Source organism: Phoxinus phoxinus (assembly GCF_949152265.1).
Source record: "Phoxinus phoxinus genome assembly, chromosome: 9".
Classification (NCBI taxonomy): domain Eukaryota; kingdom Metazoa; phylum Chordata; class Actinopteri; order Cypriniformes; family Leuciscidae; genus Phoxinus; species Phoxinus phoxinus.
The window spans coordinates 28489928-28507840 of record NC_136884.1 but is presented as its reverse complement, the minus strand read 5'-3'; the positions used below and the strand labels follow the sequence as shown (position 1 = coordinate 28507840).

Genomic DNA, 17913 nt, shown 5'->3' with positions numbered 1-17913 from the left:
TGATAGTAATTTAAGTGAAATTACTGAACTTAAATATACAAGCTTGATGAAAATTATCATTCTATAAGAAAAATTTAGATGGCACGTAGAGGCTATTTCACGGATAGAATGGACAGTAATGAGAAATGTACTGGTTATGTTGATATATATATATATATATTAAATGACAAGAGAAGACCATAACGATATATACAATATTTATTAGAAATGTTTTTTATAAAAACAATCAATCAAGGTAACTTTGTTGTCCCCGAGGGGCAATTGTTTGTACAGCCAGCAGATAAACACAAGGACAAGACACTCAACAAAACAGTGAAACATAAAATACCCACAGTCTCTGAAACACAATATTAAAGAAATGCATTTAAAACAGTTCTGGCAAATTGTTTAAAATCTAAATAGAAGTCGGGATAAGAGAGTTTCTGAGTCTATTGGACCTGCATCTGGGCATGGAGTACCTAAGGCCTGAGGGAAGTAGCTTAAACTGGCAGGACAATAAGCGCGTGGAATATTTGCATGTCAATATATTTTGCGTGTGTGGGTGTGGTCATATTAAAACTAATGAGCAAGGGTTTGAGAAACTGGATATCTTGTTGGTTTTATACAAATTACTTAAACAGAGAATATTTGTTTTCTTTTTGAATAAGATAATTTAAAACTACACACTTAAATGTTTATAAAGATATAGAGCTCATAAATGTGTGACAAGTATTCACTGAGTTTTGTTTATGTTTAGAGACGTGCTCAAGAAAAAAAAAGTTCACGAGACGGAGTGGCAGAAAGCACACCCTGTTTAATTTCTTTATTTTACAAAAGCACAATGTTTTGTTTTGATTGTAAGTGGACACATACAAAAGTAGACATCTCACACGCTATATTGGGCTGCTGTTTTACATGGCCATGGTGAAGGACAGCTCCATCAAGGACTACTGGCGGCAAATCAGGTTATATAGCAGCTTATACAGTTATATATGTCTATATAGGTTATATAGGTATATGTAGAATTTTATATAGGTATCCGTCAAAAGTTTGCAAACATTTTTTATGTTTTTAGAAGAAGTCTCTTAAGCTCATCAACTCTGCATCAAGGTTTATTTGATAAGAAAATACAGAAAAAAAACAGTGATATTGTGAAATAGTATTACAATTTAAAATAGCCTAACTGTATATCAGTGTTGGGGGTAACGAGTTACAAAGTAATATTACTTTTTTGGGTAACGAAGTAAAGTAACGCATTACACTAAAAATATAGGTAACTACACTACACTACTTTACTTGACTATAGGAACGCGCTTTCCTGCGTTACTCATGCCGTGTTTGCATGTGTGTCAACTTCGATCTGTTTATGCGTGCATGCCTGTGTTTGTGTGTGTGTGTGTGTCTGTGTTTGCTTGCCTGGGCAACGTTGCCATAGAGATCGATTTGAGTGACGTAACTGCTGGTGCGAAGGAGAGAGGAAAATAGAGACGGTGACAGGGGGTATTGGCCAGTGGCGAGATTCTCATTACTTTAAGTTTATTGATCGAAAGGACAAAAACATAAGTGTGAAATGTACTCTATGCCCAGGCGACAAGTGTCTTTCAACTGCTGCCAGCTCAATGAGCAACCTGTCTAAGCATTTGTCAGCCCAGCATGGCAATAAAAAACTTGTGGCGAAAGATCCTGCTCGCCGGTCACTTGAAGCAGTCACTCAGCAGCCGACCGCGCCTAAACAAGCTAAGCTTTTCTCAAGTCTTGAAGCACAGGTAACAGAAAAATAAATTAACAGGCTAGTTGCAGGGTTTATTGTAGAAGACATGCTTCCCCTGTCGACCATTGAATCGCCCAGGTTTAGAAAAATACTAGATAAAATACCCGCGACTCGCAAGCCAACTTCCGACATGGAATCGAATCTAAAAAGAACTTGAGTCCCTGGATCATGTGTCTACCACCACGGACATTTGGTCCGCAAACAATAAAAGTTACTTAGGAATGACAGTGCACTGGATTCACAGCATTAGTTTTAAACGCGAGAAGGCTGCCCTTGCCTGCAAGCGGGTGAGAGGAAGACACACTTATGATGTCATAGCTAGCGAAATGGAACAGGTTCATTCAGCCTTTGGATTATCACATAAAGTAACAGCATGTGTCACAGATAATGGCAGCAATTTTGTAAAAGCCTTTAGAATGTTTGTGTCACAGGTCGGGGCGGGCCAAGCCAGACTGCACCCACCCCTGAAAACCGGGAACCACCTCGAGGAACGTCTCAAGGACCTGACAGACAAGGAAGTAAAAGGAATAACAAATTTCTTTATTAAGTTAAAAATGGTCAATTGGAAAAGTCCTAATTAAAATCTTCTTCTTGCCGCCAGGGGCAGTTCAATAGTCTTCTGGACCTCCTGAACAGCAGGAGGGGAACGATCGTGGCGGGCCGGAGGCTCGTTGAAGGGGAATCAGGGGGGATACTCGCGCCGTCCAGGTAGGTCACTGGGTAAGTACTCCTTTACAGGACTCAAGAGGGGTCGTGGTCATACGAACCCCATTCAGACTGAAACCAGGTAGGGATGCAGATGCGGGGGCGAAGCAAGTCACTGGTGTTACTCCGGAGGTAGGTACTCAGGTGTGGGGGCAAGCGAGTCACTGGAACGATACAGCAAGGTTTAACTGTTCAACAGTATATGAAACATTCAGCTGAGATACTTTCTTTCCGATTGGGGCAGATACTTCAAATGGAGGCGTGTGGAGACCACCAGATGGGAGGACGCTTTGAGCGGAACGCTCCACTTTGGCTGTGCACTGGAACAATACGGTAAGGTTTGGCTGTTCCACAGTGTATGGACAGAGGCTTCAAATAGAGGCGTGTGGAGACCTCCAGGCGGGGAGGACACTTCGAGCGGAACGCTCCACTTGGGCTGTGCACTGGAACAATACGGCAAGATTTAAGCAGTTCAACAGGATATAAAGCATTCAGCTGAAATACCGTCTTTCTTTCTGAACGGGGCAGAGGCTTCAACAGAGGCGTGTGGAGACCACCAGGCGGGGAGGACACTTTGAGCGAAACGCACCACTTTGGCTGGGCACTGGAACAATACAGCAAAGTTTAACTGTTCCACAGTATATGAAACAGTCCACACTAACGGAGCCGGGTTGTCTCGAAGTAATAAGTTGGACGCTGGCTGTATCAAAACCCTTCCTTGGAGACAGCGGGTGGAAGACTGTAGGGGGAGAGTGCACGGCAGACTTCTATTACTTCTCCACACAACAATTTTCACTTCACAGCACAAACCGTGTGAATCGTCACTTCAGGCACTGCAGTTCCACTCGCACACCGTGCATTCGGACCAGCACTCACCCACCGGTCTTTCTCCCACCAGATCGGATCTCGTCTTTGGCCAGGGCTCGATTTCGCTCCGGGGAAGCAGAAGGAAGGTGCAGCGATTGTCACATTCGGCAAGGAGAGGACAGAAGTTGGAGACAGATCAACAATTCACTCGGTGTACTAGTTCACTCGTGCCACACACTTTCCAAACTCTCAACACCACTTCAGTGTTAGTGCATATAAACAACGGATCAAATACTCATCACTTTGCGTCCTTCCCACTGCTGACGATATTCCTTGGGTTTTCGCTGACAAATCATTCACTCTCTTCCTTCTACTTCTCAGCTTCGACCTTCACCCGCTCCACAGCCCAGCCTCAATAAACAGAACAACCCGCCGACAAACACAGTATCTCACGGGAGGAGAACCACCTCTTCAGTCTGCTTCCTCTCTGTTTTAAAGCCCCATGTAGCTGCGTGTCCCTCTCACAGTGCTCCCTGTAATTAATCCACACCTGCTGTCAATCGGGCAATTGGCCCTGCTGCCATGGCAACAGATTTGCAGTGCATAGAGACGGAATGTTCACTGAAAATCTCTAGACAACACTGCATTCACAAGGAACTTAGTCCCATTCTGATTTTTGTCACACCGTGACATTTGAATCCCATCCTGATGATGTGTCTGACTCTGATGAGCAATCTGATGAGGAGGAGGAGGAGGAGGAGGTCACTTTTACTGATGTTGCTGAAGCACTCTCCACAGAATCAGATGAGACATTTTCACTGCCACCTCATCTGCGCTGTGTATCACATACACTAGAATTGATCTCAAGAAATGACCTGGAGAAATGGCTGACTAGTAACAATGACTGTAAAGCAGTTTACAGAAGTGCTCCCGCCAAGTGTGCAGCTCTCTGGACAAAAACTAGCCGCTCTACTGTGGCTTCAGACCAGGTTGAGGATGTGCTAAAAAGAAAGCTCATCATACCCACTGCTACACGCTGGAACTCGACTCATGACGCCTTATCTCTCATCACAGAAATCCCAATCAGAGATTTAAACACCATTTTTTCTAGACTGAGTGTAAAGGGCATCACTGAGCGAGAGTATCAGTTCCTGAAGGAATATTGTGCAGTGTCAAGACCTCTTGCTGCCGCATTAGATATACTACAAGGAGAAGATGATTGCTACTACGGCACCCTCCTGCCAACCTTGGAGATCCTCATGTCAAAGTTGCTTGCATTGAAGGATGGCCTTTCCCAGATGACAGCAGGCATGCCTGGTGCTATTGTACAGGTAAACGCATATTGAATAATACAATTAATAGTTTTTATTATTAATATAATAATAAATAATAGCTTGCAGTGTAGGCTATAGGCTTACAGTTTAATATAGCTGATATAGCCCAAATTTATGAGGCTGTAAAAACTATTAATTGAACTGTATATGTTTGTCTAATGTAGGCAAGGCAAGGCAAGTTTATTTATATAGCACATTTCATACACAATGGTAATTCAAAGTGCTTTACATAGAAGAAATTAAAATAATCAAAAGAAATAAGAATAATTAAAACAGTTTAGAGTAAAAAATAAAATACAGTGCAAACAGTCGGACGAACAGTGGCACAGTGCTCATTCAGTAAATGCAATGTTAAACAGAAGTGTTTTGAGTCTGGATTTGAATGTGGCTACAGTAGGAGCACACCTGATCTCTTCTGGAAGCTGGTTCCAGCTGCGGCTGGCATAATAGCTAAAAGCGTACTCTCCTTGCTTTGAGTGAACCCTTGGTATTTCTAGTTGATGTGACCCTAATGATCTGAGTGATCTGTTGGGTTTATATTCAGTGAGCATATCTGCAATGTATTGAGGTCCTAGGCCATTAAATGATTTATATACCAGTAATAATACTTTAAAATCAATCCTAAATGTGACTGGAAGCCAGTGTAAAGACCTGAGGACTGGTGTGATGTGTTCATATTTTCTGGTTCTGCTCAGGATCCTGGCGGCAGCGTTCTGTACGAGCTGCAACTGTCTTAAGGTCTTTTTGGGAAGGCCAGTAAGGAGTCCATTACAATAATCCACCCTGCTTGTGATGAAAGCATGCACAATTTTCTCTAAGTCTTGACTGGAAACAAAGCATCTAATCCTTGCAATATTTTTTAGATGATAGTATGCTGATTTAGTTATTGCTTTGACATGACTACTGAAGCTAAGGTCTGACTCTAGAGACACACCAAGATTCCTGACTTGATTTTTAGTTGTTTGACCTCTAGAGTGAAGGTATGCATTCACCTTGAGAACTTCATCTTTGTTTCCAAACGCAATGACTTCAGTTTTGTCTTTGTTTAACTGAAGAAAGTTTTGGCACATCCAACTGTTTACTTCATCAATGCATTGGAACAGGGAGTCAATGGGGCTGTAATCGTTTGGCGATAGGGCTAAGTAGATCTGTGTGTCGTCTGCATAGCTGTGGTAAGCAATTTGGTTCTTTCTCATTATTTGGCTCATTGGAAGCATGTACAGGTTGAATAGGAGTGGCGCAAGAATTGAGCCTTGAGGAACTCCGCATGTCATGGATGTCCACTCAGACTTATGGTCACCTATACTCACATAATAACCTCTCGCTTCTAAGTATGACCTGAACCATTTTAGGACTATCCCAGAAAGCCCCACCCAGTTTTCCAGCCTGTCAAGAAGTATGTTGTGATCAACAGTGTCAAATGCAGCACTGAGGTCGAGTAGTACCAGCACTGATATTTTGCCTGTATCAGTATTTAAGCGAATATCGTTAATTATCTTTATGAGCGCTGTCTCTGTGCTGTGATGCGATCGGAAACCAGATTGAAAATTGTCAAAGTATCCATTCGAGCTTAAGAATTTGTTCAGCTGATTGAAAACAACTTTTTCAATGATCTTGCCTATGAAAGGAAGATTTGAGATCGGTCTATAATTGCTTAATATAGTCTTATCAAGATTACTCTTTTTTAGGAGGGGTTTGACAACCGCAGTTTTCAGGGAGTTTGGAAAACTTCCAGAGGGAAGTGAGGCATTTACCACTTCTAGGAGATCTGCTTCTAAAGGCCTTTTTATGCTTCTGCGTCAACTCCACGCCGTAGCTACGCCGTCACTCCTACGGCGTCGTGGCCGTTTTATGGTTCTGCGTCGGGTTGTGTTGTATCGCGGTGCATTTCACCGCCAGAGCGCTAGGGGGGTGTGTGGTTCACGAATCTCTTTGCTCGTTTGTTTTGGTTCCGTACGCCGGTTCCGCTTTTTCATTTCCGAAAATGGCGAGCGAAAGAGAGAGAGTGTTGTTGCAGCTAGAGCTAATCGACGTTGAACAACAAATGATTTTATTGCAAATGCTGAATCGCAGAAGAAAAAGAAGACGTCAGCGAAGGTGGTCTGTACGACCAGTGCACAAAGACAGGGAAAGGAATGGCGAATATGTTACGGTTGTTCGACCGCTGAGGGACTTGGACGAAGAAATGCACTTTAAGTATTTTCGGATGTCGAAAGGTCGATTTGACGATCTTGTTCATCGTTTAAACCCGTTAATACAGCATCAGAGTACACACAGTATGCCTATTGACCTCGCTCAGAGACTGGCAGTGACTTTGAAGATTTTATCTTCAGGTGCTAACGAACAGATCACCGGATTGGGCTACAAAATGGGTGCGACCACGGTGTCCCGCATAGTATCGGAGGTCTGCAAAGCGTTGTGGACTGCGCTGCAGCCCGAATTTTTGCCCTGCCCTTCAACCAGCCAGTGGGAAGCTATTGCTTTAGATTTTTGGCGGCTTTGGAACTTCCCAAACTGCGTTGGAAGCCTCGACGGGAAACATGTTAACATCAAGGCACCACCAAACGCAGGGAGTGACTATTTTAATTACAAGGGGAATCACTCCATTGTTCTCATGGCAACCTGTGATGCCAGGTATCGGTTCACAATGGTGGACGTGGGAGGATATGGACGGGAAAGCGATGGTGGCGTTTTCAAAGCAAGTAGATTTGGGTCGATGCTGCTGGACCACCAGTTGAATCTGCCCCAACCAACTGAACTGACTGGGACCAGTGTACAAATCCCTCACGTTATCGTTGCTGATGCTGCCTTCCCCCTACACTGCAATCTCATGCGTCCATTTCCAGGTATGTAAATGAAATGAATTAAAACATAGTAGGCCTGCATTGTGTCTTCATAACGTGTTTATGCCTATGATTGTGGTACAGTGATTAATACTCTGTGTTTTCGGAAACAGGGGGGAACATGACCAGGGACAAGGAAATATACAATTACCGCCACTCCAGAGCAAGGCGGGTGATTGAAAATGCCTTTGGTATCATGGCTGCACGGTGGAGAATTCTGGGAAGACCAATTGAGTTCCATCCAGACAAAGCTGTGAGTGTCGTTAAAGCGTGTGTTGTCCTGCACAACTACCTCACCTACACCGACGAAGTGAACACTCCAGAGAGCCGATATGTACCACCACATTTTCCAGACTGTGACTCTGAAGGGACTGTGCAGCCTGGAGAGTGGCGAAGAATGGTGGCAGACGACACGAGCTTTGTCCCCATAGAACCAACACGGATGTCCAGGGCCCGTTCCACCCGAGCTGCCATAGCTGTTCGGAATGACTTGAAGGCTTTTTTTCAGTCTCCACATGGAACTGTGCCATGGCAGGATAATGTAGTGTCCCGTGGTAGACTTGGTTAATTACTGTATATCCATGATGTAACCATGAACATTGTATTGTAAATAAACAACAAACTTGTTTTCAAAACACACGTTGATTCATTGATTGATTGATTTAAGTTTATTTTGAGCAACAACAACAAAAAAAGAATAAATAAATATATACTTATATTAACAATAAATTAAAAATAATAATAAAAAAACAGTTTATCACCGATATACATGCGCATATATTTTTGTGGGCTTTATACAAGAATTGAGCAGTAAAAAAATCAACTAAATAAAGTTTTAACATTTTTGATTGCAGAAATATGTTTGTGTGAAATAAGTGATCAAAATATCCCACCTTGTGTATAATTCTAACTCCTCGTTTTTGGAGTAAGAAGACGGTATGTAGTGAACTTTAATAATTATTTCCCCAAATTTCTATACGAAAAGATAAATGGGGCAAAACCAGTGAACAATACAATATATATAGTGCATTATATTCCAAGACATTTAACTTTATTAATTATAGAAATACTTTTAGATACTTTACCTTGTATGTATCTGATGTGTGGTTTCCAGCTTAATCTACTATCAATAGTTATTCCCAAGAATTTAATTTGATACTATTTCTAAAGCAACACCATCAATACTTAATATTTCTTCATTTTCTTTATAATTACCAAACATTACCTTAGTTTTATTTAAATACAAAGATAATTTATTATCCATATTTTTAGTTTTACTAATTCTTTATTTACTATCTTTATAAGTGTATTATAATTATCAGTACGAGGGTGCAAATGTTCAGTCTCATACAACATCTTGTGAACACTTGAAGGTAACTGAACATTGTATTGTAAATAAACAACAAACTTTTTTTCTAAACAAACGGTAATTTATTAATGTTCAATGAGTAAAAAAGTGCCAAGAACAAAGGGCAAAAGTTTAAGTACAATAAAAAAAATATAAGAGTAGTAGGCACAAGAAACACACAATATAAAACACAATATAAGTTAACTGTAATATAAAACATCTAAGAAAATTAAATATTTACAAATATTTAAAAAAGTGCACTGAATCAGTATGAAGGTGCAAATGTTCAGTCTTGCTCTCATAAAACATCTTGTAAACATTAAGTTCTATTTAAGTACAATAAAAAAAATATAAGAGTAATAAACAAAAAATAACCATTTACAAATATTTACAAAAGTGCACTGAATCAGTACGAGGATGCAAATGTTCAGTCTTGCTCTCTGCTCTCATACAACATCTTGTGAACATTAAACATAACATCAGCCCTGCGCCCCTCTGGCACTCTTCGCAGGAGATCAGCCACTGTCTGGCCAAACCGGCTACACTCGTCGCTGGTGTCCTGCACCAGCTTTTCTTGCAGGTCCATGCGGCGTTCGTCCAGCTGCGTCATCTGCTTTATTAGCCAGTCATCCTGGTTCCTCTTCCGTTTAGACCCCACTCTGGACACAGGTGACTCAGCAAGGATTGAAGATGGTGGGCTACACACAGCAGGCACAGGTGGTGGTTGAGTAGACAAAGAGAATGGCCGTACAGGTGAGGTTGGTGGCTGAGAGGACACAGAGGATGACTCAGAAGATGAAGTGGATGGCATGGTGTCGGAATCAGAAGATGGTGAGGTCTGTTCCTGTTAAAGACAGAGCAGATTAGATTAGATTCAACTTTGTCATTGTGCAGAGTAACGTTACCGGTACAAAGACAATGATGATTTGTTGGTTGGTCTTTGTCTGTGCAGGTAATTACAGTGTGGTCTATGCAGTCTGATTTACGACCAGAGGTCTGGTATAAGAAATGGAATTAGCAGCGCCAGGCAGCACACCAAAACAACTTTTTTAGCATGTTATGTTACATTTTGTTTGCACAAACTATACATGACGACATGCATTAATTTTGTTTGCACAGACGTTACAGACTATACATGACGACATGCATTCGGACAACCTGCTAGCTAGCTAGCTTAATAACGTTAGCACACACAAAAATAGGTACAACAACAAACTTATATTTACCTTAGGTTCGAAATTAGACTCGGTTTCTCGGTGTTTGACATGGGGTGCCAGCCAGGACAGAAAATGGTAAAATGCAGGCACCTTTTTGCCGCCTGGATCACCGCTTCTTGGCGCCAGCTTTTTGCGGAGACGGACAAAACTGTCTCGCAGGTTTTTCCACTGCTTCATGCAGTCGGTGATGTCCAAGCCAACATTTTGAGCAATCTCTTTCCATGAATTGTTTGCCATCTGGCAGTCTTTGTAGTGCGCTGAAGAGGAATTGTACAGATGGTCGTACTTTCGTACTTCCTCGATCAAACGTTCCTCAACTTGATCCATCGTTGAACACAAACAGTGCAGTGGTCACTTTAAAAATGGCGCTATAGCGGCAGGGGGAAACCGGAAAAACTACACTCCGGAAATGATGTATAATCTGACCAATCACAGCCCTTGTGGTCTGCGTCGCCTCGACGCGTAGTTACAATTTTTTGGAGGTCTACGGCGGAGGGGTTCGCGTCGACGCAGAAGGGTCCGCGGGGGTACGCCGTCGATATGACGCAGAAGCATAAAAAGGCCTTAAGCTGTTTAACACACTTTTGAAGAAAGATGTGGGAAGAGCGTCAAGGGCGCAGGTTGATGTTTTAAGGTGCAATTTCTTTGAAATCAGACATAGTAACTACTTTCTCAGGTTGTGGTCTGATCTGTCTGACCCCAGTGCAACTCAATGATGTGCTGATCACCTTTCTGATATTATTGATTTTCTCAGAGAAGAAAGAAGCGAACTCACTGCACTTGCTGTCTGAGAGCATTTCACTGGGATGTAGTCTAATGTAGCCTAATATCTCATCACAGGCGATCAAAGACAGATTTGCATCTGTCTTGGACAGCAAGGATGCTCTGATGGCTGCTGCCACAATGCCCAAATTCAAGATCCGTTGGCTCAAAGATGAGAAGAGAAGAGATGCTGTTAAAACCATGTTAATTTCTGAGTGCCGTGGCCGGGTTCCTGAAGAGCCACTGAGGAGACGAGCAGTTCAGAGCCCTGCCACCTCCAGTCACAATTACTTTTTTGAATTTGAAGAGGAGTTTTCCTACACAGCAGAGACTGAAGTCATGGAGTACTTAAAATTGCCTGGATCTGACTGGGAGGTTCTCTCCAGGTTCCCCAGAATTAAGGAAATTGCAAAGCAGTACAACACTCCAATACCTTCAAGTGGACCAGTAGAAAGGCTTTTCGGCCTGGGCAGTATTGTTCTGACCCCAAGGAGGAACAGGCTGTCAGATAAAAGATTCGAAAGACTTTTACTTATGCGATACAATCGTTATTTCGAAGAATAGAGAGAAAAATTAATTGAATATGGCATAAAGTTTTTGAGATAAAATCTTTGTTGCACTTTCTGTTTTCACTGTTGTACTTTTGTTGCACTCTCTGTTTTGTGCATTGTGATAATTGCAACACACAATTATTCATTAATAGGTTCAAGAGTTTGTGACTTGGTATGTTATTGCCTCTGGCAGCCACATCTCCAGGAGAGCAAACCTCACTTTATTGAGGTTTGTTTTGTAGAAATACTTTTTTTTTCTTTTCTTTTTTTGTTTTGTATAAATTGTATCTTAATTTTGATCAATGTTTTATTAACCAAATGCTTGTATTTAATAAATAAGAAGCAAATATATAGCAGACAATGTAAGGCGCCCACGGTCACTTGAAGGGGCGCCGAAACTCAGCTTGTGCCTCGCAGATTTGAGAAATATATTTATATATAAATATAATTTATCTATTATAAAAAGCTTGAAATGTCTCATTTTAAACGAAACTATTCAACACGAAAAGAAATAGGCTACTCTCTGATTATGTAGCAGCCTAATCCATATGAAATGTGCATTTCTCTCTGGCATTCATGGCGAGTCCGCATCGTCAAGTCATCTTTGCAGGGACACAGAAAACACCAGTTTAAACAATTGAATGTCTCCTTGCTTGACACATTCATAATTATTACTTTTGCTGGTTCTTTGTGGCAAGCTTTATGTGTGCGGGCGTGCGCTTGAGTGTGGCTATATTAGCTACGTAAACGCTCATCCTGTATATAGGCTAGCTAGCCTATTTAAGTAATTAAATTAATACAAAGGGGCGATGTGTCCACTAATGGCTAAAATGAACAACTACTAGTCGACTAGAAAAAAACTTTAGTCGGGGGCAGCCCTTATTCCACGTATTTTTGGTCACCATTCTGGGTTGACCGAGCGGAGCGAAATATTCAGAAATGCGATCGGAACGATCGGAACAAAGCATGACAAACTTAAACTTTATTTAATTAGCTTGAACAGTAGTCTTTATCAATCTTTATCAGTCTCCGTAGTCTTTATCAATCCCTCCTCTCTTCCTTCTCTGCTAACATATCTACTGCTAAAATTACTTACTATCACAACAAAATTAACAATTCTTTTGACTCTCGCATGCTTTTCAAAACCTTCTCCTCCCTTCTTAACCCTCCTCCTCCTCCATCAACCCAAACAGCTGATGATTTTGCCACATTATTCATAAACAAAACTACCACCATCAGCGGCCAATTTACTAATCCACAAATTAACACACACATTTTACCAGCTAACACACACATTCTACCCTCCTTCTCCTTGCTTTCAGAGACAGAAGTCTCCAAACTCCTCCTTTCCAATCGCCCTACTACCTGTCTGCTTGATCCTATTCCCACTAACCTACTCCAAGGTATTTCTTCCTCTGTTATACCCACACTCACACACATCATAAACACATCTCTTCACACTGGTACATTTCCCACAGCATTCAAGCAGGCTCGGGTAACCCCACCGCCACCCCCCGGGGCGGCAGTGGCTCAGTGGTTCATGTAGGTTATCTACAAACTGAAAGGTTGGTGGTTTGATCCCCGGTTCCACTGGAGCAAGTGTCGAGGTGTCCATGAGCAAGACACCTAACCCCAGCTGCTCCCGACGAGCTGAGTGGCGCCTTGCACGGCTGACACCGCCGTCGGTGTATGAATGTATGAGTGACTGGGTGAATGAGAAGCAAAATTGTAAAGCGCTTTGGTGGCCATGGGTCTATGAAAGCGCTATATAAATGCAGTCCATTTACCATTTTTCCCTGCGCTAGACCGCTAGTACAACAGGCTAGTGTGGGCAATAACACACAACATGGATAAATTTGTGACGCGGACCTCAAAAGTTGTCGAGCCAACGCCAGCAGAGAGCGACAAACCAGACAGGCCTAATCAACCAAAAAGCCAACCGAAAAGAAAATACGATGAAGGGTATCTTGCTCTTGGATTCACGGCAGCAGTGATGGGGGCAGAGGAGAGACCGATGTGTGTTCTGTGTCTTAAACCGCTAGCAGCAGACAGTATGAGACCCAACAAATTAAGACGACACCTAGAGACCACACACTTGTTGTCTTTTTAAAGTTAAACACCAAAATTTTTATTTTAACTGGCTACACCAACTGCTGCGCAAAAAAAGTAAATCTCGACGAATTGTCAGATTTTTGTTTAATGACTTTTTGCCCCTTTATTAAACATTTAAAATATTCACTAATTAATATAGAAAACATGTTGATTTTCCTGGTTTTCTAAGGTCAAATTATAACCTGGAATTTATATTTTTCCTGCAGTGCTGAATGAGAAGAGCCATTAATATTATTAATAAACTATTGTTTTCTAAGTCAGCTAAAAACATCTCCATCTCCGCTGTTAAGCAGATGCGCTTTTAGAGAGAAATGCACCTTTCATACGCATTACATAAGGGACCGTTCGGTATTTATGGAATGGGCCACCGGAGGAAAATAGGGGAGGGTCATGCCTTTTTATTCTTTGTTGAGGGGAGGGTCATCCAACTTTTTTTAGTCAAGGGGGAGGGTCACCCAACTTTTGTATTCATAAAAACAACAAACTTTCAAAGTGGCTTGTTTTGTGCATATTTTTCCATGTAGCTCTCTCAGTCTCGGTCCCCCCATAGCTAGCAGATGGGTCTGACCCAACAAAAATCAGACGCGAAAGATGGAAAGATCAAGTCCAGTTTGGCGCTGTTTGACAGTGCGCACGCGCTCAGAAAAAGAACAGAACGCCAATGAAATGTTTACCACGAGCAAATAATAAACTTTTGTGATTGCTGTGATGGCCCCGATGCAGCCACACATCAGTGACCGGTGATGTTGCGCACGCACATACCTACAAACACCCATTACTCATATGTTCTTGTAATTTATCCTGCACATTCTTTAGTATTTTATCTCTCAATAGTTTCTGTTTATATATTTATTTGGCAATAAGACTTAGACACTGTTTATTTCTCATTAAGATATTTATTTGAGTTGCAGTACATCCCTGACTGGTTGAAGTGCACACAATCTAGTTGGTGTTGTGCAGTACACACATTTATTAATATTGCTTTCTTTGAGTCCAAGTTACCGCTGTGTTGCTGAGGAGTGGATGACTGGAGCTTTGGATGGTGATCGGCTGGTTCCGTTTGTGGTCCGCACGAATTAAGGGCCGGCATGCCGCTTCACCTGCTATTTTAGTTCCGCTTGCCGCTACCAACCAGCAGATTAACTGTGGGGGGGGTTATCGAATGGTTGTGTTGGTATTTTCCTTTCCTAATTGCTTGTTCTTTTTCCAAGATTGATTATTCATGTTAGAATATGCACTTAATTATAGTGTAAATGTTTAACTAGCTTTGGGATTGATTTTGTCGTTGTATTAGTGAAGTTGTTGTTTTTGTCTTCCCTTATGTGTTATTGTGGACTAGTCCATTTGTATAAATGTGTCCTTGATGTTTAGCTTGGCAGATCAGTTCAGTTTGTCTTTACATGTACTCAGTTGTTGAGTTTAGTTTGTTCTGTTGATCTCTTTTATAGGCCTAACATTTATTTGATAATTTGGACTTTGTTTTCCTTTTTTTTGTTGAAACTTTTGTATATGATTTTTGCATTCAGTAAAGAATATATTTTTTGGGAACCTATTTCTCTGGCCCTCATTCCTTGACTGCTTGGTCCCTCACAATTGCTAATCACAAGCAGTGTCCTGTGAGTGTAACTCTACCGCTGCATGTGATGTAGCCTACGTCGCTATCATGTCTGAAAACAAACACAAATGATGCGTGCTAGATTGGGGCTGTTTACACCTGGCCACTTCATGCGTTTTCTCAGATCGGATAGCTATCTGATTTATCAAAACGATTCCATTTACACCTGGTGTGGTCGCATAAATGCGTTTTTGCAAAACGGATTTAAATCCTATCTTCAATTCTTCAAATAGTTTGCATGTTGGCTCATCTGCAGTGATGCGTGTTGCAGTAGCGTCGTCATGTCTGGCTATAACATGACATAAAGCCTATAACACGCTCACGTTTATTTTTATTTTATTGCATTTTTTGGGAGGAGTACAATTTACATATGTGGTTTCAACAACCAGATGCATTTACACTTGTCCAGTTTTGTCGGGAATGTGGCCCAGACCTCCCCTGAAGTGGTTTGAGCGATCGGATTCAAATCCGTCTCGAATGCGTTTCGGAGGGCATTTATACCTGGTCTTTTCACGATCGGATAGCTATCCCATCACAGAACACGCATGAAGTGGCCAGGTGTAAACAGCCCCTTATTCATCGCAAGACAGAACCAACACTGAGTGGGGGCCCCAGGCAAAATTAACCAATGAGGACCTTTTTTTTTTTTATATAGCCTAGGCTATGTTTTATATATAATATATACGGTTTTTTTTTGTTAATATATCCTCATTAGATATATTATTATACAAAATTTAAAAAGTAGTAAACACAGAACATCTAACAGAACATTTTAACAACCTTATGTGCTTATTTTTTTAATTAACGAAATGTCAATCTTTATAACAGAAGATACAACACAATACAACAATCTTCAAGATACAGTAAATCTTCAAATGTGAAGATGTGAAAACAGATTGTCACCTTAAAAACAGTCATTTGCGTGATGGAACAAGTCATGCTAAATAGAATTATAGTTAGCATCTTAACTTGTTCTATTATTTTATTAGTTCATTAACTAGCCTAATTGTTAACTCAAAAAATGTAATGTAAAGAGCTGGATACTTACTAATTAAATAATGTCAAATATAGTAAATGTATTGTTGCCATACTAAATATTTGACTAGTCGTACGTTAATTTCTGCTTATAGCCTACTGCATGGGATAGCTATAGCCCAGTCTGCGCTCAAGCGCATGTATAATCTTGCCGCAAAAGTAGGCTAATGATAATAAATATGTATTTAAAAATAATGATGCATTTTAATTGTTTATTAATAAACTCTTTTTTTCTAAATCAGTGTCCGCTGCAAACATGTCTCCATACATCTCCGCTGTAAAGTGCGCCTTTATATAGATATTTTTTTTCATATATTTGAGGCTAGTATGCTATATAGCCTACGATATGTTTCTGTTTTTTTTTTTGTTTTTTTTTTGACGCGCTCCAGTTCACGGAGACCATGAAAGCGCGCCCTGGCTGTTTTATTTTATTTCACGAAAGCAAAAAGTTTTCTTGTTATTGTGAGTTTACACAAATACAAGTATTGCGACAGATGCATTATTCTTTTCTGTATGGCCAGAAATAGAGTATTTTAAGTTGTTTCCACTGTTGATCGCATCGGCGCCTCCATGTCATGCAGTGCGCGCTACACACTCCGCACACACACTTGGTTATGCGCCTAAGAACAGCGAACAATTATCTAGGTTAATGTTAGAGTGAGCGGTGATGCCAGGCGGATAATCCTCATGTTTAACAAATCAAATCATGCAGTTTCTACTGCGAGTCAGCGCTGCGCCAGTTTGAAAAAGGCAGGTGTACAGGAGCCTTTTAATGAACGTTTGGTGTAGGTCTAGGCATAAAGATATCTGAACCAGTGTTGTAATGTAACGGAGTACAAATACTTCGTTACTGTACTTAAGTAGAAATTTCACGTATCTGTACTTTACTTCGCTATTTAAATTTATGTCAACTTTTAATTTTACTTCACTACATTTCCTAGATAAAATGTATACTTTTACTCCGCTACATTTCCACTAAGCATCTTCGTTACTCGTTACTACAAAATAAAATCAAAAGAAATGTGGGTTTGAGGTTTGGCGAATCACTGCTCCTAGATTGCATGACGCACGCTCTATTTCAGCGTAAAGCTTGTTTGTTGCCATGGAGGAGGATGCACAACTGAACCCGTGGAAGCGCGAAGCGCGAGCCGCGCGCGAATCCCAAACGCGACGCTTCACGAGATAAGATGCAAGTGGCTAAACTAAACCGCTGATTTACGATAGAAGTTTTAAACGACCGACATAAATAATCAGTTTGCAAAGCTCATCTTCAGTAAGGGGAGATTTACAGGTAAAGATAAAGAGACTGAGGGAAGAAGAACGAGAGATGGAGATGAGAAAGGAGAGCAGGTAGAGCAATAGCCTTTTGCATACTGTGCCCAGAATGAGAATAACTTTATTACAATGGATTCCTATTTAACACAGATATACATATGTTTTTTGCCAATGACAGTGGAAAAATAATATGCCCCCGAACGCCCTAGCAAGATCACTTTTGGGACCTCTGTATTTATAAAACCCTGTGTACGGCTATTGCACTGAATATAAAATTATATTTTTGAAAAATACAATGAATTATAAGGCTGTACAGAACAGTGCACTATTGCAGACTGATTTTTTCTTAGTAGAGCAGCTAACTTAAAGTAGGCCTACATGCAGTGCGAGATAAACGATAACACAAGTACAGTAGGCTACAGGCTACAAAACACAAACAACAGCAGGTTGTACCAGTTAATAGTATGCCTAGTATAAGAAATCCACAATAAAGTTCACAATCAAAGTTAACCGCTTGCTTTAAAAAAAAAAAAAAACTTTTTACTTTTACTTAAAATAC

The 17913-nt window shown here is 40.9% G+C and overlaps 2 protein-coding genes across 2 annotated transcripts; one reads left to right on the top strand and one right to left on the bottom strand.

Moving 5' to 3' along the window:
• Positions 1 to 4045: 4045 nt before the first annotated feature.
• LOC307004526 (putative nuclease HARBI1) lies at positions 4046 to 8007 on the top strand (the record flags this gene model as incomplete). The annotated part of the gene is made up of 2 exons (XM_079623845.1): positions 4046 to 7442; positions 7553 to 8007. Exons 1-2 carry the CDS (start codon positions 6581 to 6583, stop codon positions 8005 to 8007), a joined length of 1317 nt encoding a protein of 438 aa, XP_079479971.1. The 5' UTR covers positions 4046 to 6580.
• An 866-nt stretch (positions 8008 to 8873) lies between these two features.
• On the bottom strand, positions 8874 to 10666 carry LOC307004241 (uncharacterized protein). Its single transcript, XM_079623343.1, has 2 exons — positions 10014 to 10666; positions 8874 to 9631 (listed from the first exon to the last, which is right to left on the bottom strand). Exons 1-2 carry the CDS (start codon positions 10329 to 10331, stop codon positions 9215 to 9217), a joined length of 735 nt encoding a protein of 244 aa, XP_079479469.1. The 5' UTR covers positions 10332 to 10666; the 3' UTR covers positions 8874 to 9214.
• Between the last annotated feature and the right edge of the window lie 7247 nt (positions 10667 to 17913).